The 18,614-nt window shown below is 44.3% G+C and overlaps 1 protein-coding gene across 5 annotated transcripts in view; it reads right to left on the reverse strand.

Moving 5' to 3' along the window:
* The window catches only part of PTPRM (protein tyrosine phosphatase receptor type M), a 995,903-nt gene that overhangs the window by 551,329 nt on the left and 425,960 nt on the right, over window positions 1-18,614 (reverse strand). For all 5 annotated transcript variants that reach the window (XM_077270222.1, XM_077270225.1, XM_077270224.1 and 2 more), the window contains exon 7: window positions 14,584-14,877. In XM_077270222.1, the coding sequence (XP_077126337.1) occupies window positions 14,584-14,877 (294 nt within the window). The remainder of the gene's footprint in view (window positions 1-14,583; window positions 14,878-18,614) is intronic.

Genomic DNA, 18,614 nt, shown 5'->3' on the forward strand with positions numbered 1-18,614 from the left:
GTTCTTCCGCCATTACTCAGCAGCAGATTCCATCTCTGCACGGTGGGCCCCGGGCTGCGAACGCACCTCATATCTCCCTTTATATTATTTGGTGTGTTCCGCTAGCCCTAAAACCCCCTTCCCCCGTGAGATCCCTTACATAAATCAATGGGTGAGAGTGACAACGCATATCACTCGGATATAATTTCTCTTCCTCCAGCGCAGCTGTGCTCCGATCCTCTCTGTGCAAGAGTATCGGAGCACAGTAGCATGTCACTTGGATAACGCTCGCAGCAGAGCAGGAGCCAAGGGTCATTAGCATACCGTATCTGATGCTCTCACATCAGATGCCATATGATAGTGTGACTCCAGCCTGGCACATCTGCAGGTTCCTCTCAATGCTTCAGATTTCATCTCACAGGCAGACAGGATTGCAATAGAGCAGAGCAGTGAGAGCTGCAGCAAATGTGTTTGCAAGGAGACAAATTCTGCAGTACTGTGTTAGTTACATGTCTCACACAAGTAATGCTCCCTTTTATTTAAAATAACCTCTGTGAGCAGATTCTCATGCAGATCAGTATCCGCTCCACAGATCTTAACAGCTCATTTATATAAGAAAACATGGATTTCTCTGGAATGAAACATCACGTAGCAGATGTCGTGATATCATTTTAATTACCTTCCCATGACCTATGTGCCCATATAGATGGCTTAGAAGGGTTGATCTACTGACAGATTCCCTTTATGTCTCTTGCCAAGGCTTAATTTTTAAGGTTTTGATTGAAAATGAGCTTTAAGAAGACCCATAGACTGTTAGAGTTGGAAGGGACATTCAGGGTCATCGTGTCCAACCTTCTGCTCAATGCAGTATGCACTAAACTATCTCAGACAGATGTCTATGAAGCCTCTGTCTTTTTTAGAATGTGATGACCAGAAATGGACATAGTATTTCAGATGACGTCTGACAAGGCGTAGAGGGGGATAATTACTTCACGTGATCTATACTTTATTCTTCTCTTAATACATCCCAGAACTGTGTTTGCCCTTTTTCCTGCTGCATCATACTATGGACTCATGTGCAGTCTGTGATCTATTACTGTTATTATTTTTACACATGCTGTTGCTTAGTTCTATTCCTCCCATTCTGCAGATGTAATTTTTGTTCATCCTGCCCAAATGTAGAATCTTGCAGTTCTCCCTCTTAAATTCTATTCTGTTAGTCGCTGCCCATTGTCCAAGCTTATCTAGATCCTTTACCTTCAATTCCCTTATCTAGATCATTTATAAAAATGTTGAACAACACTGGGGCCAGGACAAAGTCTTATAGTACCCCACTTGAAACAGTCTTCCAATTGAATGTGCAACCATTTATTACCACTCTTTGAGTACAATAACAGAGCCAGTTATGAATCCAGCCTTGTCAATTACATATTTGGTAATTTTTTTCAATAAGGATAGAATTAAATACTTTATCAAATGCTTTGCTGAAGTTGAGATATACACTATATTTACTGCATTTCCCTGATGCACCCAATCAGTGATTCCATTATAGAATTAAATTAGAATAGTCTGGCATGACATGTTTGCTACAAACCGATGATGGTTCTGGTTAATTACTGTATTCTAATCCAAGTACTTAGAAACGTGCTGTTTAATAATTTGTTCAAAGATCTTTCCTGGTATAGAAGAAAGGCTCACTGGCCTGTAATTTCCTGCCTCTATCTTCTTTCATTTTTTTAAAAATAGGGAAAACACTTGCCCTTCTCTAATTCTCTGGGACTTCACCTATTCTCCAGGAGTTTTCAAAGATTTTGGCTAGTGGTTCTCCAATTTCCTTTGCTAACTCTTTCAGTACCCTAGGATGTAATTCATCTGGAACAGGAGATTTAAATATATTTAAATTAGCTCAGCGTTCCCTCACAATCTCTCTGTTTATAGACAGTGTGGATTTTCCATGCAAAATAGTAATTTAACAATTTTTTACTACATTACCTGTTATGGTTCTCAATGGCAAGAGAACATAGCCAGCAAACATAAGTACTAGCTCTTGGAAGGATGGAAACTAAACTGACCATGAACTAAACCTGCCGCACAACTAACAGTAGCCGGGTAGCGTTGCCTACGTTTTTATCCCTAGACGCCCAGCGCCGGCCGGAGGACTAACTAATCCTGGCAGAGGAAAATATAGTCCTGGCTCACCTCTAGAGAAATTTCCCCGATAGGCAGACAGAGGCCCCCACATATATTGGCGGTGATTTTAGATGAAATGACAAACGTAGTATGAAAATAGGTTTAGCAAAATTGAGGTCCGCTTACTAGATAGCAGGAAGACAGAAAGGGCACTTTCATGGTCAGCTGAAAACCCTATCAAAATACCATCCTGAAATTACTTTAAGACTCTAGTATTAACTCATAACATCAGAGTGGCAATTTCAGATCACAAGAGCTTTCCAGACACAGAAACGAAACTACAGCTGTGAACTGGAACAAAATGCAAAAACAAACGAGGACTAAAGTCCAACTTAGCTGGGAGTTGTCTAGTAGCAGGAACATGCACAGAAAGGCTTCTGATTACAATGTTGACCGGCATGGAAGTGACAGAGGAGCAAGGTTAAATAGCGACTCCCACATCCTGATGGAAACAGGTGAACAGAGGGGATGATGCACACCAGTTCAATTCCACCAGTGGCCACCGGGGGAGCCCAAAATCCAATTTCACAACAGTACCCCCCCCTCAAGGAGGGGGCACCGAACCCTCACCAGAACCACCAGGGCGATCAGGATGAGCCCTATGAAAGGCACGGACCAGATCGGAGGCATGAACATCAGAGGCAGTCACCCAAGAATTATCCTCCTGACCGTATCCCTTCCATTTGACCAGATACTGGAGTTTCCGTCTGGAAACACGGGAGTCCAAGATTTTTTCCACAACGTACTCCAACTCGCCCTCAACCAACACCGGAGCAGGAGGCTCAACAGAAGGCACAACCGGTACCTCATACCTGCGCAACAATGACCGATGAAAAACATTATGAATAGAAAAAGATGCAGGGAGGTCCAAACGGAAGGACACAGGGTTAAGAATCTCCAATATCTTGTACGGGCCGATGAACCGAGGCTTAAACTTAGGAGAAGAAACCCTCATAGGGACAAAACGAGAAGACAACCACACCAAGTCCCCAACACAAAGCCGAGGACCAACCCGACGCCGGCGGTTGGCAAAAAGCTGAGTCTTCTCCTGGGACAACTTCAAATTGTCCACTACCTGCCCCCAAATCTGATGCAACCTCTCCACCACAGCATCCACTCCAGGACAATCCGAAGATTCCACCTGACCAGAAGAAAATCGAGGATGAAACCCCGAATTACAGAAAAAAGGAGACACCAAGGTGGCAGAGCTGGCCCGATTATTGAGGGCAAACTCCGCTAAAGGCAAAAAAGCAACCCAATCATCCTGATCTGCAGACACAAAACACCTCAAATATGTCTCCAAGGTCTGATTCGTCCGCTCGGTCTGGCCATTTGTCTGAGGATGGAAAGCAGACGAGAAAGACAAATCTATGCCCATCCTAGCACAGAATGCTCGCCAAAATCTAGACACGAATTGGGTTCCTCTGTCAGAAACGATATTCTCCGGAATACCATGCAAACGGACCACATTTTGAAAAAACAGAGGAACCAACTCGGAAGAAGAAGGCAACTTAGGCAGGGGAACCAAATGGACCATCTTAGAGAAACGGTCACACACCACCCAGATGACAGACATCTTCTGAGAAACAGGAAGATCCGAAATAAAATCCATCGAGATGTGCGTCCAGGGCCTCTTCGGGATAGGCAAGGGCAACAACAATCCACTAGCCCGAGAACAACAAGGCTTGGCCCGAGCACAAACGTCACAAGACTGCACAAAGCCTCGCACATCTCGAGACAGGGAAGGCCACCAGAAGGACCTTGCCACCAAATCCCTGGTACCAAAGATTCCAGGATGACCTGTCAACGCAGAAGAATGAACCTCAGAAATGACTTTACTGGTCCAATCATCAGGAACAAACAGTCTACCAGGTGGGCAACGATCAGGTCTATCCGCCTGAAACTCCTGCAAGGCCCGCCGCAGGTCTGGAGAAACGGCAGACAATATCACTCCATCCTTAAGGATACCTGTAGGTTCAGAGTTACCAGGGGAGTCAGGCTCAAAACTCCTAGAAAGGGCATCCGCCTTAACATTCTTAGAACCCGGCAGGTAGGACACCACAAAATTAAACCGAGAGAAAAACAACGACCAGCGCGCCTGTCTAGGATTCAGGCGTCTGGCGGACTCAAGATAAATTAGATTTTTGTGGTCAGTCAATACCACCACCTGATGTCTAGCCCCCTCAAGCCAATGACGCCACTCCTCAAAAGCCCACTTCATGGCCAAAAGCTCCCGATTCCCAACATCATAATTCCGCTCGGCGGGCGAAAATTTACGCGAGAAAAAGGCACAAGGTCTCATCACGGAACAATCGGAACTTCTCTGCGACAAAACTGCCCCAGCTCCGATTTCAGAAGCGTCGACCTCAACCTGAAAAGGAAGAGCAACATCAGGCTGACGCAACACAGGGGCGGAAGAAAAGCGGCGCTTAAGCTCCCGAAAGGCCTCCACAGCAGCAGGGGACCAATCAGCAACATCAGCACCCTTCTTAGTCAAATCAGTCAATGGTTTAACAACATCAGAAAAACCAGCAATAAATCGACGATAAAAGTTAGCAAAGCCCCAAAATTTCTGAAGACTCTTAAGAGAAGAGGGTTGCGTCCAATCACAAATAGCCTGAACCTTGACAGGATCCATCTCGATGGAAGAGGGGGAAAAAATATATCCCAAAAAGGAAATCTTTTGAACCCCAAAAACGCACTTAGAACCCTTCACACACAAGGAATTAGACCGCAAAACCTGAAAAACCCTCCTGACCTGCTGGACATGAGAGTCCCAGTCATCCGAAAAAATCAAAATATCATCCAGATACACAATCATAAATTTATCCAAATAATCACGGAAAATGTCATGCATAAAGGACTGAAAGACTGAAGGGGCATTTGAAAGACCAAAAGGCATCACCAAATACTCAAAGTGGCCCTCGGGCGTATTAAATGCGGTCTTCCACTCATCCCCCTGCTTAATTCGCACCAAATTATACGCCCCACGGAGATCTATCTTAGAGAACCACTTGGCCCCCTTTATGCGAGCAAACAAATCAGTCAGCAGTGGCAACGGATATTGATATTTAACCGTGATTTTATTCAAAAGCCGATAATCAATACACGGTCTCAAAGAGCCATCTTTCTTAGCCACAAAGAAAAAACCGGCTCCTAAGGGAGATGACGAAGGACGAATATGTCCCTTTTCCAAGGACTCCTTTATATATTCTCACATAGCAGCATGTTCAGGCACAGACAGATTAAATAAACGACCCTTAGGGTATTTACTACCCGGAATCAAATCTATGGCACAATCGCACTCCCGGTGCGGAGGTAATGAACCAAGCTTAGGTTCTTCAAAAACGTCACGATATTCAGTCAAGAATTCAGGAATCTCAGAGGGAATAGATGATGAAATGGAAACCACAGGTACGTCCCCATGCGTCCCCTTACATCCCCAGCTTAACACAGACATAGCTTTCCAGTCAAGGACTGGGTTATGAGATTGCAGCCATGGCAATCCAAGCACCAACACATCATGTAGGTTATACAGCACAAGAAAGCGAATAATCTCCTGATGATCCGGATTAATCCGCATAGTTACTTGTGTCCAGTATTGTGGTTTATTACTAGCCAATGGGGTGGAGTCAATCCCCTTCAGGGGTATAGGAGTTTCAAGAGGCTCCAAATCATACCCACAGCATTTGGCAAAGGACCAATCCATAAGACTCAAAGCGGCGCCAGAGTCGACATAGGCATCCGCGGTAATAGATGATAAAGAACAAATCAGGGTCACAGATAGAATAAACTTAGACTGTAAAGTGCCAATTGAAACAGACTTATCAAGCTTCTTAGTACGCTTAGAGCATGCTGATATAACATGAGTTGAATCACCGCAATAGAAGCACAACCCATTTTTTCGTCTTAAATTCTGCCGTTCACTTCTGGACAGAATTCTATCACATTGCATATTCTCTGGCGTCTTCTCAGTAGACACCGCCAAATGGTGCACAGGTTTGCGCTCCCGCAGACGCCTATCGATCTGGATAGCCATTGTCATGGACTCATTCAGACCCGCAGGCACAGGGAACCCCACCATAACATCCTTAATGGCATCAGAGAGACCCTCTCTGAAATTCGCCGCCAGGGCGCACTCATTCCACTGAGTAAGCACAGCCCATTTACGGAATTTCTGGCAGTATATTTCAGCTTCGTCTTGCCCCTGAGATAAGGACATCAAGGCCTTTTCCGCCTGAAGCTCTAACTGAGGTTCCTCATAAAGCAACCCCAAGGCCAGAAAAAACGCATCCACATTGAGCAACGCAGGATCCCCTGGAGCCAATGCAAAAGCCCAATCCTGAGGGTCGCCCCGGAGCAAGGAAATCACAATCCTGACCTGCTGAGCAGGATCTCCAGCAGAGCGAGATTTCAGGGACAAAAACAACTTGCAATTATTTTTGAAATTTTGAAAGCAAGATCTATTCCCCGAGAAAAATTCAGGCAAAGGAATTCTAGGTTCAGATATAGGAACATGAACAACAAAATCTTGTAAATTTTGAACTTTCGTGGTGAGATTATTCAAACCTGCAGCTAAACTCTGAATATCCATTTTAAACAGGTGAACACAGAGCCATTCCAGGATTAGAAGGAGAGAGAGAGAGAAAGGCTGCAATATAGGCAGTCTTGCAAGAGATTCAATTACAAGCACACTCAGAACTGAAGGGAAGGGGAAAAAAAAAAAAAATCTTCAGCAGACTTCTCTTTTCTCTCCTTTCTCTGTCAATTAATTTAACCCTTTTTATGGCCGGTCAAACTGTTATGGTTCTCAATGGCAAGAGAACATAGCCAGCAAACATAAGTACTAGCTCTTGGAAGGATGGAAACTAAACTGACCATGAACTAAACCTGCCGCACAACTAACAGTAGCCGGGTAGCGTTGCCTACGTTTTTATCCCTAGACGCCCAGCGCCGGCCGGAGGACTAACTAATCCTGGCAGAGGAAAATATAGTCCTGGCTCACCTCTAGAGAAATTTCCCCGATAGGCAGACAGAGGCCCCCACATATATTGGCGGTGATTTTAGATGAAATGACAAACGTAGTATGAAAATAGGTTTAGCAAAATTGAGGTCCGCTTACTAGATAGCAGGAAGACAGAAAGGGCACTTTCATGGTCAGCTGAAAACCCTATCAAAATACCATCCTGAAATTACTTTAAGACTCTAGTATTAACTCATAACATCAGAGTGGCAATTTCAGATCACAAGAGCTTTCCAGACACAGAAACGAAACTACAGCTGTGAACTGGAACAAAATGCAAAAACAAACGAGGACTAAAGTCCAACTTAGCTGGGAGTTGTCTAGTAGCAGGAACATGCACAGAAAGGCTTCTGATTACAATGTTGACCGGCATGGAAGTGACAGAGGAGCAAGGTTAAATAGCGACTCCCACATCCTGATGGAAACAGGTGAACAGAGGGGATGATGCACACCAGTTCAATTCCACCAGTGGCCACCGGGGGAGCCCAAAATCCAATTTCACAACAATTACCCTTTTCATCCTGTAAAAATCCTATAGCATCTTTGACTTTTCTCTTGCTTTTGTCATACTCCAAAAATCCTTTTGTATTGCTTTTGGTCTCCCTTGCAAGCCTCACTTCATTAGTGGCTTTAGCTTTCTCCTACTTACCCTACATTGCCTGCACACAACATTATATTAATCTTTAGATATGCCCCACTCTTTCCATTTGATATACGGTACATTTCTTTTTTCCTTTTTAGCAAGTGTTTAAGTTCATCCTGGATCTTTAAATGCTTCCAATGCTTCCTTCTTTCCTGTATTGTTACTGATTGTGCAGCAAGAATTTCATTTAAGAAAATCTCCCATCCTTCTTAGATATTTCTGTCCTTTAGAACATCCAGCCATTGAACCTTTCCTACCTGCTTTCTGAGTCCATTAAAATCTGCCTTTCTGAAGTCCAACCTTAAAGACTGAGTTCTCGCAGGTCTTCCTCCTCTTGTAATTCAAACTTTGAGGATAGCATGATTGTCGCCTCCTAAATTCCCAGTCACCTTTACTTCCTCAGCCATTTCCTGCCTGTTGGTAAAAATTAGGTCCAAGATGGCAGATTCTCTTGTTCTCTCTTCTACCTCTTGAAAGACAAAGTTGTCAGCGAGAAGAGATAAGAATTTTCTGGACCCATTACTTTTGACTGAGAGAGATTCCCAACAAATATCTGGATAGATAAAATCTCCCATGATCACTACTGTATATTGTCCTTTTTTGAGACCAGAGACATCTGACATAAAAAGAGTTCATCCTTATCTTCAGCCTGTCTAGGTGGCCTATAGCAAACACCTACAATAGTGTCCTTTATGTTCTTCTCTCCTTGTATTCTTACCCAAACAGGTTCTACAGAGAAACCATTCTCTGAAGATTGGATTTCTGTTTAGATATACACTTTCCTAACATACAATGCAGCTCCTCCTCTCATCCTGCTAAGCCTGTTGCTTATAAATAAGTTGTAGCCTTCAAAGTTTGTATTTCAATCATGTGTATCATCCCACCAAGTTTCAGTGATGCCTATGACATCATATTTCTCTTCCTGTGTTAGCAGCTCTAATTCTCCATGTTTGTTTCCCATGCTCTGTGCATTTGTATAGACACTTTAGTTTGTAATTGGTTTCTCTTGCCCCTCTATTTTCATTCAAAATTTGTTGTCTTTGTTCTTTATTTCCACTTCTAATAGCAGGGTTCTCAAAAGAATTAATTAGCTGCATATTTTTTTTCCATGTAAGACTGGTTGAAAAGCATTGAGAATTATAGGGATTGCCCCACAAACAAAATACATTTTAATCAATAGATCTTGGGAGTTGAGTTGGAGAAGTGTGTGTTTGTGCAGGAGTCCTTGCCTTTCCTTGGCTATATCATCTCTGCCCAGGGATTGCCTATGGATCCTGCCAAGCTACAGGCTGTGATGGACTGGCAAGAACCCCTTAATTCTCTTAAAGCAGTGCAGCGCTTCATAGGGTTCATTAATTACTATCGCCAGTTCATCCCACACTTCTCAACTTTGGTAGCTCCCTTGGTTGCCCTCACCAAGAAGGGAGCAAATCCCAAGTTGTGGTCGGAGGAGGTCTCCAAGGTCTTTCTCTCGATTGTCACACTTCGCTAGCGCTCCCATCCTACATTGCCCCGATGTAGATAAGCCATTTAATATGGAGGTGGATGCCTCATCAGTTGGTGCTGGAGCAGTCCTCTTCCAAAAGGATGCTCAAGGTCGGAAGTATCCTTGCTTCTTCTTCTCCAAGACCTTTTCACCAGCGGAGAGGAATTATTCCATCGGGAACAGGGAGTTGCTAGCCATGAAGTTGGCTTTCTCAAAGCGGAGACACCTCTTGGAGGGAGCTCGCTTTCTCTTCCAAGTGTTCACAGACCACAAGAACTTGGTGTACTTACAGACGGCCCAGCGGCTGAATTATTGCCAGGCTAGACGGTCCCTGTTCTTCTCCTGGTTTAATTTTACTCTCAATTTTCTCTCCGGGGAGAAGAACATTCGGGCCAACGCTCTCTCGCTCCGTAGTGTCATCTGAGGAGGAGGAGCCTTGGCTTATTGTCCCTTCTGAGAGCCTGAGAACTGTGGCTCCGGTTTTGCTAGAGTCTGTGCCCCAAGGCAAGACTTTTGTTTCATCTAATTTGCGACCGGATGTTCTCTCTTGGGCTCACTCGTCCAGGGTGGGTGGACATTTTGGGACCAAGAGGACATCTGAGCTCTTGGCGAGAACGTACTGGTGGCCGCATATGGCCCATGACATCGGGGAGTATATTCGGGCGTTTGTCTCCTGCACCAAGAATCGGTCTCCTCGGCAGTGGCCTGCTGGGCAACTTTAACCCCTGCCGGTGGCAGACAGGCCCTGGGTGATGGTCGGGATGGACTTTGTGGTGGGCTTACCCAAGTCTCGTAACTGCACCGTTATCTGGGTAGTCACCGATCATTTCTCTAAGATGGTGCACTTGGTGCTGCTTCCACGGTTACCTTCTGCATGGGCCTTGGCGGCGTTGTTCATTAAACACTCTGATTACATGGCATGCCTGATAAAATTGTCAGTGACCAGGGTCCCCAGTTCGCGTCTCGGTTTTGGAGAGAGCTCTGTCGTCTACTCAGCATAGAACTAAATCTCTCCTCTGCATCATCCTGAGATGAATGGGTTGGTAGAGGGCCAACCAGACTCTGGTGACATATTTGCGAAATTTTGTCTCTGCTAGGCAGGATGACTGGGCATCTTTGCTACCTTGGGCAGAATTTGCTCTGAACAACGCCATAGCCGATTCCACTGTGCAGACTCCTTTTCTTCTTAATTAAAGCCAGCAGCCGCGTGTCCCTGTGCCCATGCCCATTTCATCCACTGATTCCATGGTGGTAGACTGGGCAGTGGAGGCACGAGACATTTGGGACCACACACAGGATGCCATTTGGGCTTCCAAGGAGAGAATGAGGGTTTCTGCCGATGCTCACTGGCGCCCCGCTCCGACCTTCGCTCCTGGCGACTTAGTGTGGCTCTCCGCCCTTTAACGTCAGGCTGCGAGTTGAGTCCACAAACTTTGCGCCTCGCTACATTGGTCCTTTCAAGGTTCTGGAACAGGTTAACCCTGTGGTCTACCATTTGGCTATTCCTCCGCGCCTTGGAATCACCGACACCTTCCACGTTTCCCTCTTAAAGCCCGTCTATATGTCCCGGTTTTCTGAGTCATCTGCCGGGACATCGGGTTCGTCCACAGATGAGTACGAGGTGAATGCTATCGTGGGGTGCAAGGTAGTACGTGGCAAAAAATACTTTCTGGTGGACTGGAAGGGCCACGGTCCTGAGGACAGAACCTGGGAACCTGTAGAGCACTTTTGAGCTCTGCTGCTCATTAAGGCCTTTGAGCATAGCAAGGCCCAAGGGGGGGTGCCCTAGGAGGGGGGTAATGTTAGGAGTTGAGCTCCCGCCGCTGCACAGGGGAATCTCGAACCATGTCTGCTCCAGTCTCTCATTCTGCATCAGCCGCAGTGGAGCCTGCTCAGCGGAGACGTCGGTCCCAGGGTCTCACTCAGTCTGCTTCTGTGCAAAGGGTTACTGCTGCCTTTCCAGGCTCTGCCATTATAGCCTGTACTGATCAGCGGCGAGCAGACGTCTCTGGGACTAAGTCCTGCTTTTTCCCTTCTGAGCATGCCCAAAGGAAGATCTCTCAGTGGAGGTCTGGGGTCACATGCTCAGGTACTGCAGCAGCTCCTACTGGTCCTCTCGGAAGGTCGTGAAGTTGCTCAGTTACTGTAGCAGTTCTCATTGGTCATCTAGGAAGGTCCTGAACTTGCTGCAGCTATAAAAGGTTCGCATGGCCGCAATGCCATGCGCTAGTATACTCTTGTTTACGTGTATGTGTTGTGAGTGAAAGTCGCTCTTTAACCATCCCCTCCCTTGTGTTTGAATGCTCGCGTAAGGAGGATGATTGTAATCTAGCGCCAGACTTGTTACCAACACTAGTACACAAACACTGTGACCGCCAGGGTGGCGCCGTGCGCTATCTCCGCGCTTTCCTAACCCAAGTCTGGGTGGTTAGTGGCGTCCGCCAGAGCGGCACTGCATGCACTCTCGTGCTACTTTATTATTATTTCTGTCACGTGCGGTACTGCGGCTCCGTGACACAACAGAGTTCGCTTCTTTCACACAGGGTGAAGCTAACCCATGCGTGTATCCTCACTGTACTGCCAAAGAGTTCGTCATTGCTTAGCAGCAGGTTCCATCTCTGCACGGTGGACCCCGGGCTGCAAACGCACCTTATTCCTTTTCTCTAATTATTTGGTGCGTTCCGCTAGCCCTAACACACAATTGGATGTTAATAAAAATGTTCCTGTGCTGAGATAATCTTATAAATGTGCCACTGCTATTTACTATGTAATTGATGTGTCTGACCATGCAGGAACAGGTCCTGGGCAGGGGAGGAATAAAAAGATTATACAGACAGGACAGCATGGGATCACAGCTTATTCTTTCTGAGAGGTAAAACATTTGCCTTCCTGCCAGTTTGTTCTACTTACGAGAACAATCTCCTGCATTTGCCTATCCTCAGAGATACTGAGCTCATCAAGCGATCTTGTGGTTCTTGTCACGTTGCTGTGCGGTTAGTCTAAGGGTCCGTTAGCTTGGACCGGCTAGGGGCACTACACGACCATTAATCAGTAAACGTTTACTAATCGGTGCTCGTTTAGTAGACTGTTTACACAGGCAGACAGCAGTAAACTATATGAGCTAAAGGCTGAGTCACACATAACGATATTGTTAACGATATCGTTGCAACGTCACGCTTTTGGTGACGTAGCAACGATCCCGCTAATGATCTCGTTATGTGTGACAGCGACCAACGATCAGGCCCCTGCTGGGAGATCGTTGGTCGTTGGGGAATGATCAGGACCATTTTTTGGTCGCTGATCACCCGCTGTCATCGCTGGATCGGCATGTGTGACGCCGATCCAGAGATGTGTTCACTTGTAACCAGGGTAAATATCGGGTTACTAAGCGCAGGGCCGCGCTTAGTAACCCGATATTTACCCTGGTTACCATTGTAAAAGTTAAAAAAAAATACAGTACATACTCACACTCTGATGTCTGTCACGTCCCCCGGCGTCCACAGGGTTAAAACTGCTTTCGGCAAGAGCGCTGCTAATGCACGCGCTGCTGCCGAGAGCTTCCCTGCACTGACTGTGTCAGAGCCGGCCATAAAGCAGAGAACAGCGGTGACGTCACCGCTGTTACTGCCAGCGCTGACACATTCAGTGCAGGGAAGCTCTCGGCTGCAGCGCGTGCATTAGCAGCGCTCTTGCCGAAAGCAGTTTTAACCCTGTGGACGCCGGCGGGGGACGTGACAGACATCAGAATGTGAGTATGTAGTGTTTTTTTTTTTTACTTTTACAATGGTAACCAGGGTAAATATCGGGTTACTAAGCGCGGCCCTGCACTTAGTAACCCGATGTTTACCCTGGTTACCCGGGTGCTGCAGGGGGACTTCGGCATCGTTGAAGACAGTTTCAACGATGCCGAAGTCGTTCCCCTGATCGTTGGTCGCTGGAGAGAGCTGTCTGTGTGACAGCTCCCCAGCGACCACACAACGACTTACCAACGATCACGGCCAGGCCGTATCGCTGGTCGTGATGGTTGGTAAGTCGTTTAGTGTGACTCCAGCTTTAGCGATTTGTTCTAGATTGCTCAGTTTGCTAGGCTGCCAATGCTTTTGGTTACACAAGTCCTATTTACATCACAGATAGCGATGATCTTTTTAACAGCAAAGGATAAGTTCATCCGATGAACTAGAGTTTTGCTCATTCATTGGTTGATCAGCAGCCTGTTTACACTGCACAAATATTGTGAAATGAGTGTGATTGAGAACCCTAGTGCACGGCAATCCTTAAGTATTAATGCAGCTTAACCCACGGCACCGTCTCCTGATACTGCAGGAATACAATGATGTCAGTAGTATGAGTCAATGCCAATAAACAGGCCCTCACTGCCCCTGTATAGTATGCTGTCATGGACGCATTGGATTTGCTTCCACAAGCACCCTGTGTGTAATATTAGGAGGACAAAATTATTTAAAAATAAATGAAAGTTTAGCTACTCTTTAGGTTTGTGAAGTTCGATCATTACATGTTCACCTTGTGGGGGTTACATTTGCGATTCATTTATTGCTTGTGCTGCTAAACTGGAGTACAATTTGCAGGCTGAACGGATATAAACTCTACTGCTTTGATGACTGGAAATATTATTAATCACAGCAACAGTGTCACATCCAGGGTCATTAGTTGTTAATATGTAAGATAAAATATAGCCTTCAATTTTAAATATTCTTCACCATTCTTCAGGTTGTTGTCATTTCTTTCTTATATTTTATAATTACACAGAACTATGCCACTGTTTATTTAAGAGACGTGGACACATAAAGTGTTTCTTTAAGGGTTAATTTATGGATTAGCCAGATCATAAAATGAATTGCTCAGAAGCTGGCTGAGCTATGCCAGCTGCACCTTTTTTTTCGGCTTACAGTATATACAAGGAGACAGTAAAACACTATGCAGGTCACATAATTTAAGATCACATTATTTTAACCAGAGACAGAAATTTTTCCTGTAAGCCAACTTTGCATTTATGTATGTGCCCCCCACCCACTTCTTCCCGTAAGACTTCAAACAATTGAGAGGTTTGAGATTATACTACACAATAGCCATAATGCTCCATTTAACCCACCAGCCCTCTACTATCTCTTCCATCATAAATCTTCAGATGAAATATATCAGGATATCACAGGGCTTTCAGGTCACAATGTACTAACACTGATGATATTGGAAGGAATAGTTCATTTAACCATAGTGATTAAATATTCTTTTTTTTCTACTCACCAGCACATTTTGTCCTTGTCCTCAATGCAGGTCCAGGTGATCCGGTTCCACCGTCTCCAGGTCTTGTTAACAAGACACTTATCTCGTACTCGGTGTCAGGGTCAAGATGTCCAATCTTATAACTGGATGAATCCACAGACTGGATGTCAGACCAGGTCCCACTAGTAGTGCGATACTCTATATCCCTTTCAATGATGGGTCCATCTCCATTTATTGAGTTTGCATTGAGCTGTATCCACAGATATGTTGCTCCAACAGATGATAATTGTGGTGGTGCAATGGGCACAGGTGGCTCTGTAAAAACCCCAGAATATATTAGTAGGCATCATTTATGTACACTTTACAGCATGCCATTTATAAATAGATTTAAAGGGATTGAGATGGATCAGTTAAAAACACCCAATGATGGGCATCATTTTCAGGAACGTATGTCTACAGGAGGAGGACAATCAGATGTAGAAGATGGAGTAAACTAAAAAGAAAAGTGCTGGAAGAGCTCAAGCTTGCGCAGTCTATTGGCCCCGTAGGCGCATGGATCCGGATGCCGTTTTGCGGGGCATTTCAGACGTATGCACCGACGGGGACACAGAATGCAATGTGAAAGCACCATAAGGCTTAGACTGGATGCAACTGTATATATATTTTCAGCTGATAGTAAGACTAGGACTATTTTGGATTTTAGCCCCAGGTTGTAAATATGAAAGTTCCCATTCACTGGCAACAAACATTGTGAAAATAAGTCAGCGATAAAGGATGTGTCTTTGTTATTAGTGACCGGGCCAAATTATTCATCTCTGTTACTTTATGTGCCAGTACCTCTGAAATGTTTCAACAGATCCCACTGACTCTGAGACTGTTTTTTGTGACACATTATATTTTATGATAATGGTAAATTTAGGTGGATTTGTGTTTTTTATACAAGTATTAGATGTTTGACAACATTTCTAAAAATTAGCAATTTTCAAACTTTGAATGATTACCCCTTTAATCCAGAGAGTGACACCACACAAGATAGTTAATAAATAACATTTCCCTCATGTCTGCTTTACATCAGCATCATCTGTAAAATGTTCTTTTATTTTGTTAGCATGTTAGAAACTGTAAAATTGTAGCAGTAATTTTCCATTTTTTCCAAGAAACTTACAAAACTTTTTTAGGGACCTATTCAGTTTTGAAGTGACTTTGTGGACCTATATATTTGAAAAAACCCTAATGTGACACGAATATAAATACAACCGCTCCTCAACATATTAAAAACTGCTGTCGGATAGTTTATTAACCATTCAGGTAATTTTCAGGAATTTACACAAAGTGGTATGACAGGAAAGAAAAATGTTATTTTTACCACCTAAATGTTGCCAACATCTGAACAGCCCCAGACAGCCAGCAGACTCTAAGGCCGTTATTTGTCCATGAATTGCCATGACAAACACCAGGACTACACAATCATGATCTCAAGATGCCGATGGGGTTAAAGAGGGAGCCCCCACTCTCTGTTAACCATCTAGATGCAGTGTTCAGTATTGACAGCAACATCTTAGGGGTTAAATGGCCATGGTCGGCACCAACACTGATTGTGACTGATGCAGCAGGGTGTCACCTATAATGTAGCTGCTATTCCCTTATATCTCAGGTCAGTTTTAAGTCATATTGGTGGTCATTATGGGGTTAATGTCCATTACTCCTCATAAGGTTGCTAAAAAAGTGAGAGGGGCATAGAAGAAGGGACAGGACCATTTGCAGGCCACAAAATCCAGTTTTCTAGAAACTGGCCTACAATATACCTCAAATCTTCATCATCTGACTATCTACCACAGCCAAAGATGCACTAGTTTTATTGGAAGGTTAATTCGCCCCAAAGGAAACTAAAAAGTTGCAAATATTTTCTTTACACTTTTATTAATCTTCATTTACATAAAACCATGAAATCCCATGAAAGGATCAGCTGTATAGTTATGATGCACTGAGGTGCAATCAGCTATAGTGTGAGATAATCTACACTATTTCAGTACCCTCAGGGTTAACAGCAGAGTATAGCTTGGAGGATATCCCAATAATTTAAAAATAATTTATTACTGAGATATCCTCCAAGCTATACTCTGATGCACTGAGGTGACATCTTCCAAACAAATTGAGGTTTGTGGGCACTTTATGATTAAGGTAAGTGCCATTTTCTTGCAGTTATTTGGAGACACATGAAAAGAAACTAATACTAAAATATAATTTTGCAATTTCCTACAGAAAATCCCCAATATGATCTCTTTTTAGCCACTGGCTGTTGTGTTAGTAATGATTGAGTGAACGCTATGTGCAGGAACCGTGTGCTGTAAACACTTCCCCACCAAATCCAAATCATTTAACATCAATTTAAACGATTAAGCTATTTCTTGAACCAGGACGCAATACAAAGCTTCATGGAGGATCCTAAGGCAAGTGTGTAACCATGCTGAAAGATCAGTTAATTACTTTCTTGTTTCCTTCTATACAATATGAACTGTTGAACTAATGTAAAAGCAAAAGCAAGGTTGAAAGGCTTAAACCATACAGCACTTAGGTGACAGTGTTACAAGTATCTCGGATCTTCTGCATCCTATTATCTGTGGAGACCCCAGAGCTATATGCAGACACTTGTGCACAGTGGGTAAAAGAGAAGCAATGAGGCAGGGCTATCCTGAAGGCTGAGCAATGTTCGGGACAGCTAATACTGAGATAAAATATATGCGCCTGGTTACACCTGCTGCTATTAGAAAAATACAACATACACATCTTTGCCTCATAGATCCAACATGCCAACAGTTAAATGTACTGCCTATGATATGTACAGTGTATACAGAGCCAAATAAGCTGGATAGAGAATTGTATCATGAGGGCAGCATAAAACCAATGAGGGTCTCCATTTTAGTATTACATTCTTCAATAGCATAATCAAACATTGTCTAATATAATGTTATTTTTGGAACTACGGCCATCATGGCAGTATTATTTCAATAACTACCATTACAGATGAGTGGATGTTTTGAAATTCAAATTTGCCAACTTTGCCAAATTTTCCCCCAATACTTTGATTTGTGCCAAATAAATTTGAGTAAATTTCAATACTGGAAAACGTGTAATTGCTTGTGAAAAACAAGATAACCTCACAGACTATAAAGGCTTACACACTGCAGGAAAGAGAGGACACCACTGACCATAAGAGCTAACACACTACAGGAGAGAGAGGACCTCACTGACCATAAAAGATTACACACTACAGGAGAGAGAGGACCTCACTGACTATAAAAGCTTACACACTACATGAGAGAGAGGACCTCACTGACTATAAGAGCTTACACACTACAGGAGTGACAGGACCCCACTGACCATAAGAGCTTACACACTACAGGAGAGAGAGGACCTCACTGACTATAAGAGCTTACACACTACAGGAGTGACAGGACCCCACTGACCATAAGAGCTTACACACTACAGGAGAGAGAGGACCTCACTGACTATAAGAGCTTACACACTACAGGAGTGACAGGACCCCACTGACCATAAGAGCTAACACTACAGGAGAGAGAGGACCTCACTGACCATAAAAGATTACACACTACAGGAGAGAGAGGACCTCACTGACTATAAAAGCTTACACACTACAGGAGAGAGAGGACCCCACTGACCATAAGAGATTACACTGTACAGGAGAGAGAGGACCTCACTGACCATAAGAGCTTACACACTACAAGAGAGAGAGGACCTCACTGACCATAAATAGATTACACTCTACAGGAGAGAGAGGACCTCACTGACCATAAGAGCTTACACACTACAGGAGAGAGAGGACCTCACTGACCATAAGAGCTTACACTCTACAGGAGAGGACACCACTGACAATAAGAGCTTACACTCTACAGGAGAGGACACCACTGACCATAAGAGCTTACACACTACAAGAGAGAGAGGACCTCACTGACCATAAATAGATTACACTCTACAGGAGAGAGAGGACCTCACTGACCATAAGAGCTTACACACTACAGGAGAGAGAGGAC

This window comes from Ranitomeya variabilis, chromosome 6, assembly GCF_051348905.1.
Source record: "Ranitomeya variabilis isolate aRanVar5 chromosome 6, aRanVar5.hap1, whole genome shotgun sequence".
In the NCBI taxonomy this organism is placed as follows: domain Eukaryota; kingdom Metazoa; phylum Chordata; class Amphibia; order Anura; family Dendrobatidae; genus Ranitomeya; species Ranitomeya variabilis.